This window comes from Poromitra crassiceps (assembly GCF_964638095.1).
Source record: "Poromitra crassiceps genome assembly, chromosome: 8".
Lineage (NCBI taxonomy): Eukaryota > Metazoa > Chordata > Actinopteri > Beryciformes > Melamphaidae > Poromitra > Poromitra crassiceps.
This window is the reverse complement of record NC_139629.1, coordinates 3,978,025-3,992,207: the sequence shown is the minus strand read 5'-3', so window position 1 is coordinate 3,992,207 and position 14,183 is coordinate 3,978,025. Positions and strand designations below refer to the sequence as shown.

General features: G+C 44.9%; 1 protein-coding gene across 2 annotated transcripts in view; it reads right to left on the bottom strand.

Annotated features, from left to right (window-relative positions):
* tanc1b (tetratricopeptide repeat, ankyrin repeat and coiled-coil containing 1b) overlaps window positions 1-14,183 on the bottom strand; it is a 216,250-nt gene that overhangs the window by 185,788 nt on the left and 16,279 nt on the right. For both annotated transcript variants that reach the window (XM_083641834.1, XM_083641835.1), the window contains exon 2: window positions 9,756-9,849. In XM_083641834.1, coding sequence (XP_083497960.1) covers window positions 9,756-9,816 — 61 coding nt within the window. In that variant the 5' untranslated portion in view covers window positions 9,817-9,849. The remainder of the gene's footprint in view (window positions 1-9,755; window positions 9,850-14,183) is intronic.

The following is a 14,183-nucleotide window of genomic DNA, read 5'->3' as shown; positions in this document are numbered from 1 at the left end:
GAACTAACCCTTCCTGTCTTGAACTAACCCTTCCTGTCATGAACTAACCCTTCCTGTCTTGAACTAACCCTTCCTGTCATGAACTAACCCTTCCTGTCATGAACTAACCCTTCCTGTCTTGAACTAACCCTTCCTGTCTTGAACTAACCCTTCCTGTCATGAACTAACCCTTCCTGTCATGAACTAACCCTTCCTGTCTTGAACTAACCCTTCCTGTCATGAACTAACCCTTCCTGTCATGAACTAACCCTTCCTGTCCTGTCATGAACTAACCCTTCCTGTCTTGAACTAACCCTTCCTGTCATGAACTAACCCTTCCTGTCTTGAACTAACCCTTCCTGTCTTGAACTAACCCTTCCTGTCTTGAACTAACCCTTCCTGTCTTGAACTAACCCTTCCTGTCATGAACTAACCCTTCCTGTCCTGTCATGAACTAACCCTTCCTGTCTTGAACTAACCCTTCCTGTCATGAACTAACCCTTCCTGTCATGAACTAACCCTTCCTGTCATGAACTAACCCTTCCTGTCATGAACTAACCCTTCCTGTCATGAACTAACCCTTCCTGTCATGAACTAACCCTTCCTGTCATGAACTAACCCTTCCTGTCCTGTCTTGAACTAACCCTTCCTGTCATGAACTAACCCTTCCTGTCTTGAACTAACCCTTCCTGTCATGAACTAACCCTTCCTGTCTTGAACTAACCCTTCCTGTCATGAACTAACCCTTCCTGTCATGAACTAACCCTTCCTGTCTTGAACTAACCCTTCCTGTCTTGAACTAACCCTTCCTGTCATGAACTAACCCTTCCTGTCTTGAACTAACCCTTCCTGTCTTGAACTAACCCTTCCTGTCTTGAACTAACCCTTCCTGTCATGAACTAACCCTTCCTGTCCTGTCATGAACTAACCCTTCCTGTCTTGAACTAACCCTTCCTGTCATGAACTAACCATTCCTGTCTTGAACTAACCCTTCCTGTCTTGAACTAACCCTTCCTGTCTTGAACTAACCCTTCCTGTCTTGAACTAACCCTTCCTGTCTTGAACTAACCCTTCCTGTCTTGAACTAACCCTTCCTGTCATGAACTAACCCTTCCTGTCATGAACTAACCCTTCCTGTCTTGAACTAACCCTTCCTGTCATGAACTAACCCTTCCTGTCTTGAACTAACCCTTCCTGTCATGAACTAACCCTTCCTGTCTTGAACTAACCCTTCCTGTCTTGAACTAACCCTTCCTGTCATGAACTAACCCTTCCTGTCTTGAACTAACCCTTCCTGTCTTGAACTAACCCTTCCTGAACTAACCCTTCCTGTCTTGAACTAACCCTTCCTGTCTTGAACTAACCCTTCCTGTCTTGAACTAACCCTTCCTGTCTTGAACTAACCCTTCCTGTCTTGAACTAACCCTTCCTGTCATGAACTAACCCTTCCTGTCATGAACTAACCCTTCCTGTCTTGAACTAACCCTTCCTGTCTTGAACTAACCCTTCCTGTCATGAACTAACCCTTCCTGTCTTGAACTAACCCTTCCTGTCATGAACTAACCCTTCCTGTCATGAACTAACCCTTCCTGTCTTGAACTAACCCTTCCTGTCTTGAACTAACCCTTCCTGTCATGAACTAACCCTTCCTGTCATGAACTAACCCTTCCTGTCTTGAACTAACCCTTCCTGTCTTGAACTAACCCTTCCTGTCATGAACTAACCCTTCCTGTCATGAACTAACCCTTCCTGTCTTGAACTAACCCTTCCTGTCTTGAACTAACCCTTCCTGTCTTGAACTAACCCTTCCTGTCATGAACTAACCCTTCCTGTCATGAACTAACCCTTCCTGTCTTGAACTAACCCTTCCTGTCTTGAACTAACCCTTCCTGTCTTGAACTAACCCTTCCTGTCATGAACTAACCCTTCCTGTCATGAACTAACCCTTCCTGTCTTGAACTAACCCTTCCTGTCTTGAACTAACCCTTCCTGAACTAACCTATCTTCTTACCATTAAAAAAATCAACAAATGCTGCTTATTCCTTTTAAGAATCTTAATGGATGATGACTGTGACACAGTTGGTTGCACTACTAGTGACAAAATATACTATTGTAAGTTGCTTTGGACAAAAGTGTTTGCTCAGTGACGTAACGTAATGTAGACAGGTTTCAACAACTCGAAGGAAAACGATACATAGACGAACCTACAATATGTTTTGTCTGCCAAAGCAACATGGAAAATTCAGTATGTGTAGACACTATGTGTGTTTATGTTCAGTGTGTGTGTGTGTGTGTGTGTGTGTGTGTGTGTGTGTGTGGCAGACAGTATGCGTGTTTATGTTCAGTGTGTGTGTGTGTGGCAGACATGTGTGTTTATGTTCAGTGTGTGTGTGTGTGTGTGTGTGGCAGACATATGTGTGTTTATGTTCAGTGTGTGTGTGTGTGTGTGTGTGTGTGTGTGTGTGTGTGTCAGACAGACAGTATGTGTGTTTATGTTCAGTGTGTGTGTGTGTGTGTGTGTGTGTGTGTGTGTGTGTGTGTGTGTGTGTGTGTGTGTGTGTGTGTGTGTGTGGCAGACAGTATGTGTGTTTATGTTCAGTGTGTGTGTGTGTGTGTGTGTGTGTGTGTGTGGCAGACAGTATGTGTGTTTATGTTCAGTGTGTGTGTGTGTGTCAGACAGCATGTGTGTTTATGTGTACTGTATGTTTGTGGGTTTTAGCAGGACTAATTGAAATATTAAATGACAACTGGATGGAGATGTTAATTTCCTCACAGAGATCAGAGCTGTGCGGCTGTCAGCAGTCTGTCATAGGGCCGGGGGGCCATGGAGGCGTGGCTGTCAGCAGTCTGTCATAGGGCCGGGGGGCCATGGAGGCGTAGCAGAGAAACGGGAGGTTGCCGATGTCTAAAGCAAGCCAGACTCCTCCCCTTTTAGTTCTATTGGTATTGTGTGGACTGTTGAAACAAGTCGCAGCCTGGTGGCAATGATAAGATGGAAAAGCCCCTGGACAAAGATCTATGAGGCATGTACTGAAGCTAGTGTACAGAGCAACATGTTAGACCACATGTACTGAAGCTAGTGTACAGAGCAACATGTTAGACCACACCACATGTACTGAAGCTACTGTACAGAGCAACATGTTAGACCACACCACATGTACTGAAGCTACTGTACAGAGCAACATGTTAGACCACACCACATGTACTGAAGCTAGTGTACAGAGCAACATGTTAGACCACACCACATGTACTGAAGCTACTGCACAGAGCAACATGTTAGACCACACCACATGTACTGAAGCTAGTGTACAGAGCAACATGTTAGACCACACCACATGTACTGAAGCTACTGTACAGAGCAACATGTTAGACCACACCACATGTACTGAAGCTAGTGTACAGAGCAACATGTTAGACCACACCACATGTACTGAAGCTACTGTACAGAGCAACATGTTAGACCACACCACATGTACTGAAGCTAGTGTACAGAGCAACATGTTAGACCACATGTACTGAAGCTAGTGTACAGAGCAACATGTTAGACCACACCACATGTACTGAAGCTACTGTACAGAGCAACATGTTAGACCACATGTACTGAAGCTAGTGTACAGAGCAACATGTTAGACCACACCACATGTACTGAAGCTACTGTACAGAGCAACATGTTAGACCACATGTACTGAAGCTACTGTACAGAGCAACATGTTAGACCACATGTACTGAAGCTACTGTACAGAGCAACATGTTAGACCACACCACATGTACTGAAGCTAGTGTACAGAGCAACATGTTAGACCACACCACATGTACTGAAGCTACTGCACAGAGCAACATGTTAGACCACACCACATGTACTGAAGCTACTGTACAGAGCAACATGTTAGACCACACCACATGTACTGAAGCTACTGTACAGAGCAACATGTTAGACCACACCACATGTACTGAAGCTACTGTACAGAGCAACATGTTAGACCACACCACATGTACTGAAGCTACTGTACAGAGCAACATGTTAGACCACACCACATGTACTGAAGCTACTGTACAGAGCAACATGTTAGACCACACCACATGTACTGAAGCTACTGTACAGAGCAACATGTTAGACCACACCACATGTACTGAAGCTACTGTACAGAGCAACATGTTAGACCACACCACATGTACTGAAGCTACTGTACAGAGCAACATGTTAGACCACACCACATGTACTGAAGCTACTGTACAGAGCAACATGTTAGACCACACCACATGTACTGAAGCTACTGTACAGAGCAACATGTTAGACCACACCACATGTACTGAAGCTACTGTACAGAGCAACATGTTAGACCACACCACATGTACTGAAGCTAGTGTACAGAGCAACATGTTAGACCACACCACATGTACTGAAGCTACTGTACAGAGCAACATGTTAGACCACACCACATGTACTGAAGCTACTGTACAGAGCAACATGTTAGACCACACCACATGTACTGAAGCTACTGTACAGAGCAACATGTTAGACCACACCACATGTACTGAAGCTAGTGTACAGAGCAACATGTTAGACCACACCACATGTACTGAAGCTAGTGTACAGAGCAACATGTTAGACCACACCACATGTACTGAAGCTAGTGTACAGAGCAACATGTTAGACCACACCACATGTACTGAAGCTACTGCACAGAGCAACATGTTAGACCACACCACATGTACTGAAGCTACTGCACAGAGCAACATGTTAGACCACACCACATGTACTGAAGCTACTGTACAGAGCAACATGTTAGACCACACCACATGTACTGAAGCTACTGTACAGAGCAACATGTTAGACCACACCACATGTACTGAAGCTACTGTACAGAGCAACATGTTAGACCACACCACATGTACTGAAGCTACTGTACAGAGCAACATGTTAGACCACACCACATGTACTGAAGCTACTGTACAGAGCAACATGTTAGACCACACCACATGTACTGAAGCTACTGACTACAGAGCAACATGTTAGACCACACCACATGTACTGAAGCTACTGTACAGAGCAACATGTTAGACCACACCTCATGTACTGAAGCTACTGTACAGAGCAACATGTTAGACCACACCACATGTACTGAAGCTACTGTACAGAGCAACATGTTAGACCACACCACATGCTACCACCTGTCCTGAAGTGATCAAGCAAGTCTAGGCTGGTAGACGCACATGGTCTGTCTGCTATGTGAAGACAGCTCCCTGGAGGAGGCCATTGTAAGTACAGGAGTGTAGTCAACAAGCTATCGGTGAGGATGATTCACATTTAGTCATCCTAGGTTGCCAAAGCAAAAAGCACTGTTGTGACCCAAAGGCCAGGTTGATTGTACAGGTTGATTGTACAGGTGGTAAATGGACTGCATTTATATAGCGCTTTTATCCAAAGCGCTTTACAATGTGCCTACATTCACCCATTCACACACAGAGGGCGGCCAGCTGCCACGCAGGGTGCTGCCACAGCTATCGGGAGCAATTTGGGGTTCAGGGTCTTGCCCAAGGACACTTCGACATGCCGAATGGAGGAGCCAGGGATCGAACCACCAACCTTCTGATTAGTGGACGACCCGCTCTACCCTCCTGAGCCACAGCCGCCCCCTTGTACATCCAGATACAGTAAAGTTATAGAAAAAGATGACAGAAGGTAATCCACTCCAAATCAAGAGTTACTTATGTAACTGTGGTTCTAGGAGTCCTGAATGACTCCCAGAGGCAGACAGTGCTGCTTAGTAGGGATGTTCATCAATTATCGAAAATCGATAATCGATCGTTAAGGATTGGAATCGATCCTGTGGCATTTGGATCGATTTTTTAATTATAAAAAAAAAAAAAAAAAAAAAAAAAAAAAAAAATTTGGACTAGGTTTGGGTGGAATTCGTTCCTCCTCGCCCCACTCCATTGCACAGCCGACTAACGTGAGGTGGAGCTTCATATAGTCTCTAGTTTTCTGGCTGGGCACGGGCCTTTGTGCCAACAAAACTGTTTTAAACATGGGAAATTCACACCGGCATGCGCCGGGGACAGCAGTGTTGGAGAGGAGACACATTGAAATAAAGAGTTCATTGAGGAGAACACGTTGTCTTTCATATTTTCTGCCATAGGCATTCATTTTGTAAAAATAAAAATAAAAATTGAAAATTGAAAATATTGAAAATTTTCTAAGTATTAATAAAATCGATGATCGATAATTGATCGTTAATTTTCACCGATTATCGATTTTGGAAAATTTTCAAAATGAACATCCCTACTGCTTAGCACAGGATAGTATTCATATAAGTGCTTATTATACTAACAATGTCACGTGTGACCTAGGATGATAGGATGTCCACTGCTGTGCATAAGCTCACATCTCAGTTTCAGCGTGGCTTTGGCGTATGGTTGGCGTATGGTGTGAGCAAAGGCTAAGGTTCTCGTACTTTGGCCTCAAAGCAGTCAAACATCTTGTTTTTCTTTGGGGTGTGGATATGGGGAGGGGCACTACCTGCCTCCACCAAGAGGTGTTTGGTGTTACTGGTTGTGCGACTGGTAGAACTACATACATTAGACTAGGGCTGCACGATATATCGTTTACACATCGTCATCGCGATGTGCGCATGCGCAATAGTCACATCGCAGGGCGTGCGATGTTAAAAGTAAATTAACTCGTCATTTTGCTTGATAAACTCTCACTTTAGGGGTAGCCTACTGAGTGAAATGCAGTCTCTCTCAAAGGTGAGAGATGCCCTACTACTGTACTCACTCATTTAGTGCTTAGCTTCAACACAACAAAATGGACAGAGAGCTAAATTGAATTATTTTTGCTTATGTTGCGTTGCTGACAGTAGCCCGTCGGATGTAAACGATGTGATTGCGTAGGCGGATGTGTCCACAGGTTGCAGCGCACTAGCAGGCTGGCTGCTGTAACTCAAACATGTCTGTGGAGTGGAGATATTTACTCTTGAAACACCAACAAGCAAGACAGCAACATAATATAATGACAAGAAGGCTAAAGTGATTATTACTGAGAAGTTGTCCGTGTATCACCGCAGCTCTCTCTCCCCCTCAGGCTCTGATGATGCCAGGTCCTACACATCGGGAGCGTTTTTTTTTTGTCAATAATATTATCCGAACCTATATCAGTCAATGCAACCGTGCATACCAACGGCGAAGTTTCGCCGAGCGTTATTGCGGTGTTTATTTTTTCGAACCACGGTCGATTTTTCAGTAGTTCGCTTCCGACGTGTACACATCTGTGGCTGTGATTGACAGGTGGGTCAAAACTCGCATCGCAATTTCGTGCCATATATTCGCTCTTGATGTGTAAGGACCTGGGTTGAGTTAATCATACATAGCGACTCATTTACACAAAACATTTCAGTGAAAATAAAAAGACAAGAGACATATCTTGGCAATTAAATGTATATTTATTACTTTTCACGAATGAATTGTTTGTCACCAGTGCTGCTACATGTGAATCGTCGTCTCTGTCTGTACTGCGGTGCGCTCCAAAACCGGAACTCCAGAGATGCGGAGTGTACCACTTGGTAGTTTCTGGAGGGGGTTTCCGGGGGGTCAGACCAAGTGTGTAAAGTGGCAGGGGTGTTTCATTGTTGATTTATTGAAACGGTAGATGCTGGCACTCAATATTAGGGGTGGGCAATATATCAATTGTATATCAATATTGTGATATGAGACTATATGGTCTTAGATGTTGGATATGGTAAAATATGGTGATGATACGGCATACATGTTGTCTTTCCCTGGCTTTAAAAGCTGCAGTACACTAAGTGAAATGTAGGCTAGTGACATTTTTAAAGTAGAATGTCATAACTCACTCACTTTTTCATGTATGTAAGTCATGGAAATCCATTGGTCAAAATGTGTATGAACCCTGATAGATGGTGCTCTGAGGCCTACCAGTAGGCCACAGCCCAGTGGTTGAGAAACATTAAAATACATAATTTCCCCTCCAATATCAGATGGACTCCTCTACAAAATCACCCAAATCAATCTAGAAGTATTATTTTCTTTAAAATAGAGCTATTCTGGTAATCTGGTGAAAATCTCTATTTTTTCATATCGCAATATATATCGCAGGGGTGGGGAATATCGCAATGTCAGTTTTTTCCAATATCGTGCAGCCCTACATTAGACCCATACATGCTGATGTACGCGTGTGCCAAAATGAGTTTGGCTGAGTGGAGTGGGAATACTCCAACTGCTAACACTTGCATCTGTGGCGGAGGAGTGCTATGTGATTAGTTTCTGGCTGGGTCGCTAGCGTAGCTCAGTCCAAGAGAAGACTGGCAAAGGAGGCAGCGAGCTAGCTAATGTAATCAGCAATGCAGATTGGACAGACGCTAGAGGCATGTGTTACTTATGCAACGTGACAGCACAAACAGTGGTTAACCATGAACGAGCATGGATATGCATCTTAGCTAGCATCTTAGCAAGCACAGCTCCATGCACAGTAACAGCTTAGCAGCAAGCACAGCTCCATGCACAGTAAAAGTCTTTGCACACAGAGTCAGTTTTTTCGTCCGAAATTGACGCACGAAAAAGAAGAAGAGTACAACCTAATTTGTGTCAATCGTCATTGACACACCGAGTCCGACAATTACGTCCGTCATTTAAGTTTTCGGACGAGGTTCGATTTTCTGCATTTTTCGCATCAGTCAATAGCTTTTTGCGAGTCTGTGTTTTCAGATGACGGATTAAGAAAACGCATACGAAGAACAAGCGAACTGTGTGTGCAAAGACCTTAACAGTAGCTGTTCTGTGGCTGCAAGTGCAATCACTCTATGCTTGATAACAGCTCATCATATACAGTATGGGTACCAAAAACAATTGCCTGACTTTCGGTAGGCCAACCAGCCAACCAGCCAATCAGCGCCCGTGATTGGATTTTCAACCGGAGAAAAAGCTTTTGCACATGACGATGCCAGACCGAGAACAGCCAGAATCCACAACTGTGCAGTGGGCGTGGCTTCTGGAGTCTGGAGCCAGGCTAGTAAGTTTAGTTTGTTGGTATAAAAACTCAACATGCACATGTGCCATAAGTATAACTAGAAATATCGCCTTATTAGAGTAGGGAGATGTCTAGTGCTAAGCAATGTCTGTGGCAGTCATCCTGAGTAATGAAAAAGAACCCTCCAACCCCTGTTTGCTCATAAAAGCTGACCACATACACTCCATTGGGATTAAGTACTTATCTGCTTATTTGTTGGGTGTGACAACTAAACTTAGACCATATTTACTTTATTCCTTGTGTGCGGACACCATTTCCCGCTAATACTCTCTGTCTGTCTGTCTGTCTGTCTGTCTGTCTGCCTGTCTGTCTGCCTGTCTGTCTGTCTGTCTGCCTGTCTGTCTGTCTGCCTGTCTGCCTGCGTGCTCTGAGCAGCAAACATGTGTGCTCACTGCTCACCAAGAGAAAATGTGTCGCAGGCAGTGATGGTGACACTGGATTATTGACCATATATGTTCAGGCTTTTTGCTGTAAATGGTGGCTTGGAGGACAGTACACACTAAAGATGAAGCAGGGTTTGGTGCTTTCATCTCAACTTCAGTTTACATTAGCTTAGCATAACTCACTTGAAGCCTCACATTCTAACTCATAACTCTATGAAATACACTTCATAGAACATACAAAGAGAACATGAGATGATTTGAACTGGTCTGCCCCTGAAGGGGATTTGCCTGGGGGTAATGAATGGGTTATTATTTCCTGGTGCAGGTGAACTTCATGTCCCACATACCTGCTTCCTTCTTGCTCCCCTTCCCTCCATCTCTGTTCTTCTTCAGCACTGCCTTAAACATGGTGACACTCCTGGAATCCTCTCTGTAGCACGCCTGCAAAAGAGACAAGAACAAAGCCTTTCTAATCACTCCACAGCCAGGACAAGACATCAGAAACACATCCAGTCTATACGCAGGGTCAACCATCTAGTCTATATGCAGGGTCAACCATTTAGTCTATACTCAGTCAGGGTAAACCATCCAGTCTATACTCAGTCAGGGTAAACCATCCAGTCTATACTCAGTCAGGGTAAACCATCCAGTCTATACTCAGGGTAAACCATCCAGTCTATACTCAGGGTAAACCATCCAGTCTATACTCAGGGTAAACCATCCAGTCTATACTCAGGGTAAACCAAGGAAGTTACCCAAAGGCAATAACACGGCCATTTTTATTCCTCTCCCCAATTCCCCCAGTAAGAAAGCAGAATCCCACACAAACACATGTCCAAGTCATTTGTCCCCGAAACGAACCAAGTGAGTCACCAGACACGCATTTCATACGTCTCTGTTCTGCTGGCACCCGTTTGGCAGTTTTCCCATAGCACTCCCAACCCTGCAGGTCGTCAGTGGAGGGGCAGCGTGGAAAGAATGCTCTAATATTTAAACAGAACGGACACATTCTGCTATCTTGTTATTCAGGACAACACTATGTCAGATGCCCGGAATTCCACATCTAATTGATGCTATGTGGCTGCTGAACTTGGGCCTTTTTGCAGCCATTTTCCATTGTTATTCTAAGGCTGCTGTGCAATTTGACTCTGGGAAATGTGGGTTAAATGGTGTAAATTGAAGTCAAGCTCTAACCTGAACTTGCCTGCACGCACTAGTTTACTTTGGAATGGTTCTCTTAACAGCCAGGTTGTCAGGTAGCGGTAGGGGGGGAAAAAACGCATATAAAGTAAGAGGGAAAACAGTACAAATTGTTGTCTGTACTAATTTTCTTTAGTTACTGTATATAGTGTGCCATACTAGTCTATTTATAGAAACGGGCCAATCCTCTGCAATGGCTGCAACCAAATAAGGGCATGCTTTCCCACAAACAAAAGCAGACAGGCCTAGTGCACTGGGTCCTGATCTGAGCCTCACAAGGGTTCTGACGACAGAGCCCGGCCCGTTAGCAGCGCTCAGGTCAAATACCATCAACGGCAGCCTAATATGTTGGTCCTAATGCTGTATCTGTGCGCTCATCGATCCATGCTATCTCTCCTGGATGCTCTCCGGTGAAACATTGTGAAGCAGGAACCTCGACCGAATCTCTAATGGCAGCTCCCCCAGTGAACCTCTGCATTTTCAATACAGCCTTGACAGTTATATTTTAAAAGAAAAAACGTCTTTTTCACGAGTTTACAGTCTGAACATAGCAGAACCAGACACATGACACATCAACAGTATTGATGCCATTTCGAGGCAAAACTGTCTGCGAATATGTTCTGAATTACCAAGGGGGGATTCTTGGCAGCCCTTGCAGGTTAGACTGCACCAAACAGTTTATTATGCTATTCTGCACAACTATAATAAAAACATGAGCTGTGTTTTAATAAGATCTGTCTAAAATTACAATTCATCCCTCTGGAACCAAACAGAAAACAATGAGACTGAAACTCTATTCCAGATATCCTGCATGGCATGTCATTGACGGAAGAGGAGGGGGGGGGGGGGGGGGGGGTTGTCTCTAGTTCAAGATCAGGTGCTTTTTTGAGTCAACATAACCTCGCCTACTTCTAGCAGGAGCATGTTCCTCAAACAAAGCCAACCGTGTCACGTGACCTTGCACAGTCACATACTGTGTACACGCTCCGTGTCACGTGACCTTGCACAGTCACATACTGTGTACACGTTCCGTGTCACGTGACCTTGCACAGTCACATACTGTGTACACGTTCCGTGTCACGTGACCTTGCACAGTCACATACTGTGTACACGTTCCGTGTCACGTGACCTTGCACAGTCACATACTGTGTACACGTTCCGTGTCACGTGACCTTGCACAGTCACATACTGTGTACACGTTCCGTGTCACGTGACCTTGCACAGTCACATACTGTGTACACGTTCCGTGTCACGTGACCTTGCACAGTCACATACTGTGTACACGTTCCGTGTCACGTGACCTTGCACAGTCACATACTGTGTACACGTTCCGTGTCACGTGACCTTGCACAGTCACATACTGTGTACACGTTCCGTGTCACGTGACCTTGCACGGTCACATACTGTGTACACGCTCCGTGTCACGTGACCTTGCACAGTCACATACTGTGTACACGTTCCGTGTCACGTGACCTTGCACAGTCACATACTGTGTACACGCTCCGTGTCACGTGACCTTGCACAGTCACATACTGTGTACACGCTCCGTGTCACGTGACCTTGCACAGTCACATACTGTGTACACGTTGAATGCTGAGGCTCGCATATGAGCGGCAATGATTCTCAACCCTCCGGCTCAGCCCATTTCATTGAGTGGAGTGACTACTGACCAACTGCATAGAAAGTTAGACCTAAATCTAGCTTTAGCTTAGACTAATGGCAGACAGATGGGCAGATCTTACTCATAGATTCCACTCAGTCATTCTCTCTCTTCGTCAATTTACAGCAATTGTGAACCTGTGGCATTTTCAACCCCCCTTTCGCGAGACAGGAAGATGACTTAATGAACTCACAAAAGACCAGAACAACACGGCTGCATTTGGGGGGGAGTCGTCACAATAGACTACAGTCATCCATCCCTATGCTGCTCAGCAGCACTTTGTGAACCCTTTCCCCACTCAGAGAACATCTTCTCCCATGTGTCTGTCTGCTGCTGCGGTCCACAGAAAGCACTTCCTCAACACAGCTCTCCTCTTTATTCTCGCCAAGGATCACATTCAGCTGACTGATCCAGTTTCAACTCTCTCTCTCTCTCTCTCTCTCTCTGTGTCTGTAATATCATATGAGCGAGGAGAGGAAGTTAAACATGTCATGATCTGACTGCAGCACTCAGAACACCCAACACTTCAGAATGAGACAAGATGCTAACGGCACCACTTTGATTCCACTCAGGCAAAAGTCTTCTTCACTGTGTGTACTGTACTACTGTACAGCAAAGCCTAAATAAAGACATCACTCAAAGGATTGTGTCTACTGGGCTACTATGCATAAATATAATGATATATCAAGACGTAATAACACCCTGAAGCTGCCTACATAGTAATTAAGTGGGCTAATAACTAACAACACTTTGGTCTAATTATAATATAATGGGCGGTTGGATTGGGTATCTTGCTCAAGGACACCTCAGCAGACATGGGGCTTGAACGCAGGCCTCGGGTTGAAGGACAACCTCCCTTGTGACTAATATGCTGCCCTGCTTGGGCTAACACAGCAACAGAGATGCTGCTTGGGCTAACACAGCAACAGACATGCTGCTTGGGCTAACACAGCAACAGAGATGAGGGTATAATAACGGCAAGATAGGTGCCAGCTGTACTAGCCATTAGGGGTGGGGGGGAAATCGATACACCATAGTATCGCGATATTTTGCCTGAAGATATTGTATCGATATTTGGATGCCAAGTATCGATATAATTTTTTTTTTTTTTTTTTGCAGGCCATGCCATGCCAGGCCACCGGGCATCTGCCCAAAGCGCCCGATGTTGCAGTCCGCGCCTGCAGTGGCATATTGAGTCCAGAGAAGCTTAATAATGTAGCCACTGCATGTTTTACTTCCGGTGAGGTCAAGGAAAAGGTAGGAAAAGGAGTTAGACAATATATCGAAATATCGCAATATTCAATATATCGCAATACTAGCATATCGCAATATAACTCGCATATCGCAATATAATTATCGTGACTCAAGTATCGTTTTAGTATTGTATCGTGGGCATCTGGTGATTCCCACCCCTACAAGCCATAGTGAGGAACAGAAATCCTCATGCCAGTCAGGATGCTCCTCTAGCCGAGTGAGCAGGAGCGGTGAACTCTGCTGTGTGGGAGCTGGCTGCTGCTCATCTCCACCGTAACAATAAACACCACCCGGCAAGCTTCACCCAAAAGGAAATGAGAAACACCCTCCTAATGTTCCCACAGCCAACATGACACATTCCTGCCACCTCCCCACACAGCCAGTGCCCACGGTGACAACGACAGCAGCTCTTCAGCCATGCATCATCTCATCACATTGTCCCAGAGGTATGCCAGCATGAGCTGTGTTCATTCCATCGTGGAGTAGGTCCAAAGCTTCTTATCTGAATGGAAGCTAAAAGTGTCATGCCCTGTGTTTTCACTAACACAGCTTTAACAATCACACACTGATTGCAGAATGCAAAGCATCTGAGGACATGACTATAGCCTTGAGTCTGCAAACCCGGCTTGACTTTACAGTTGCCCATCATATAATTGAGCCT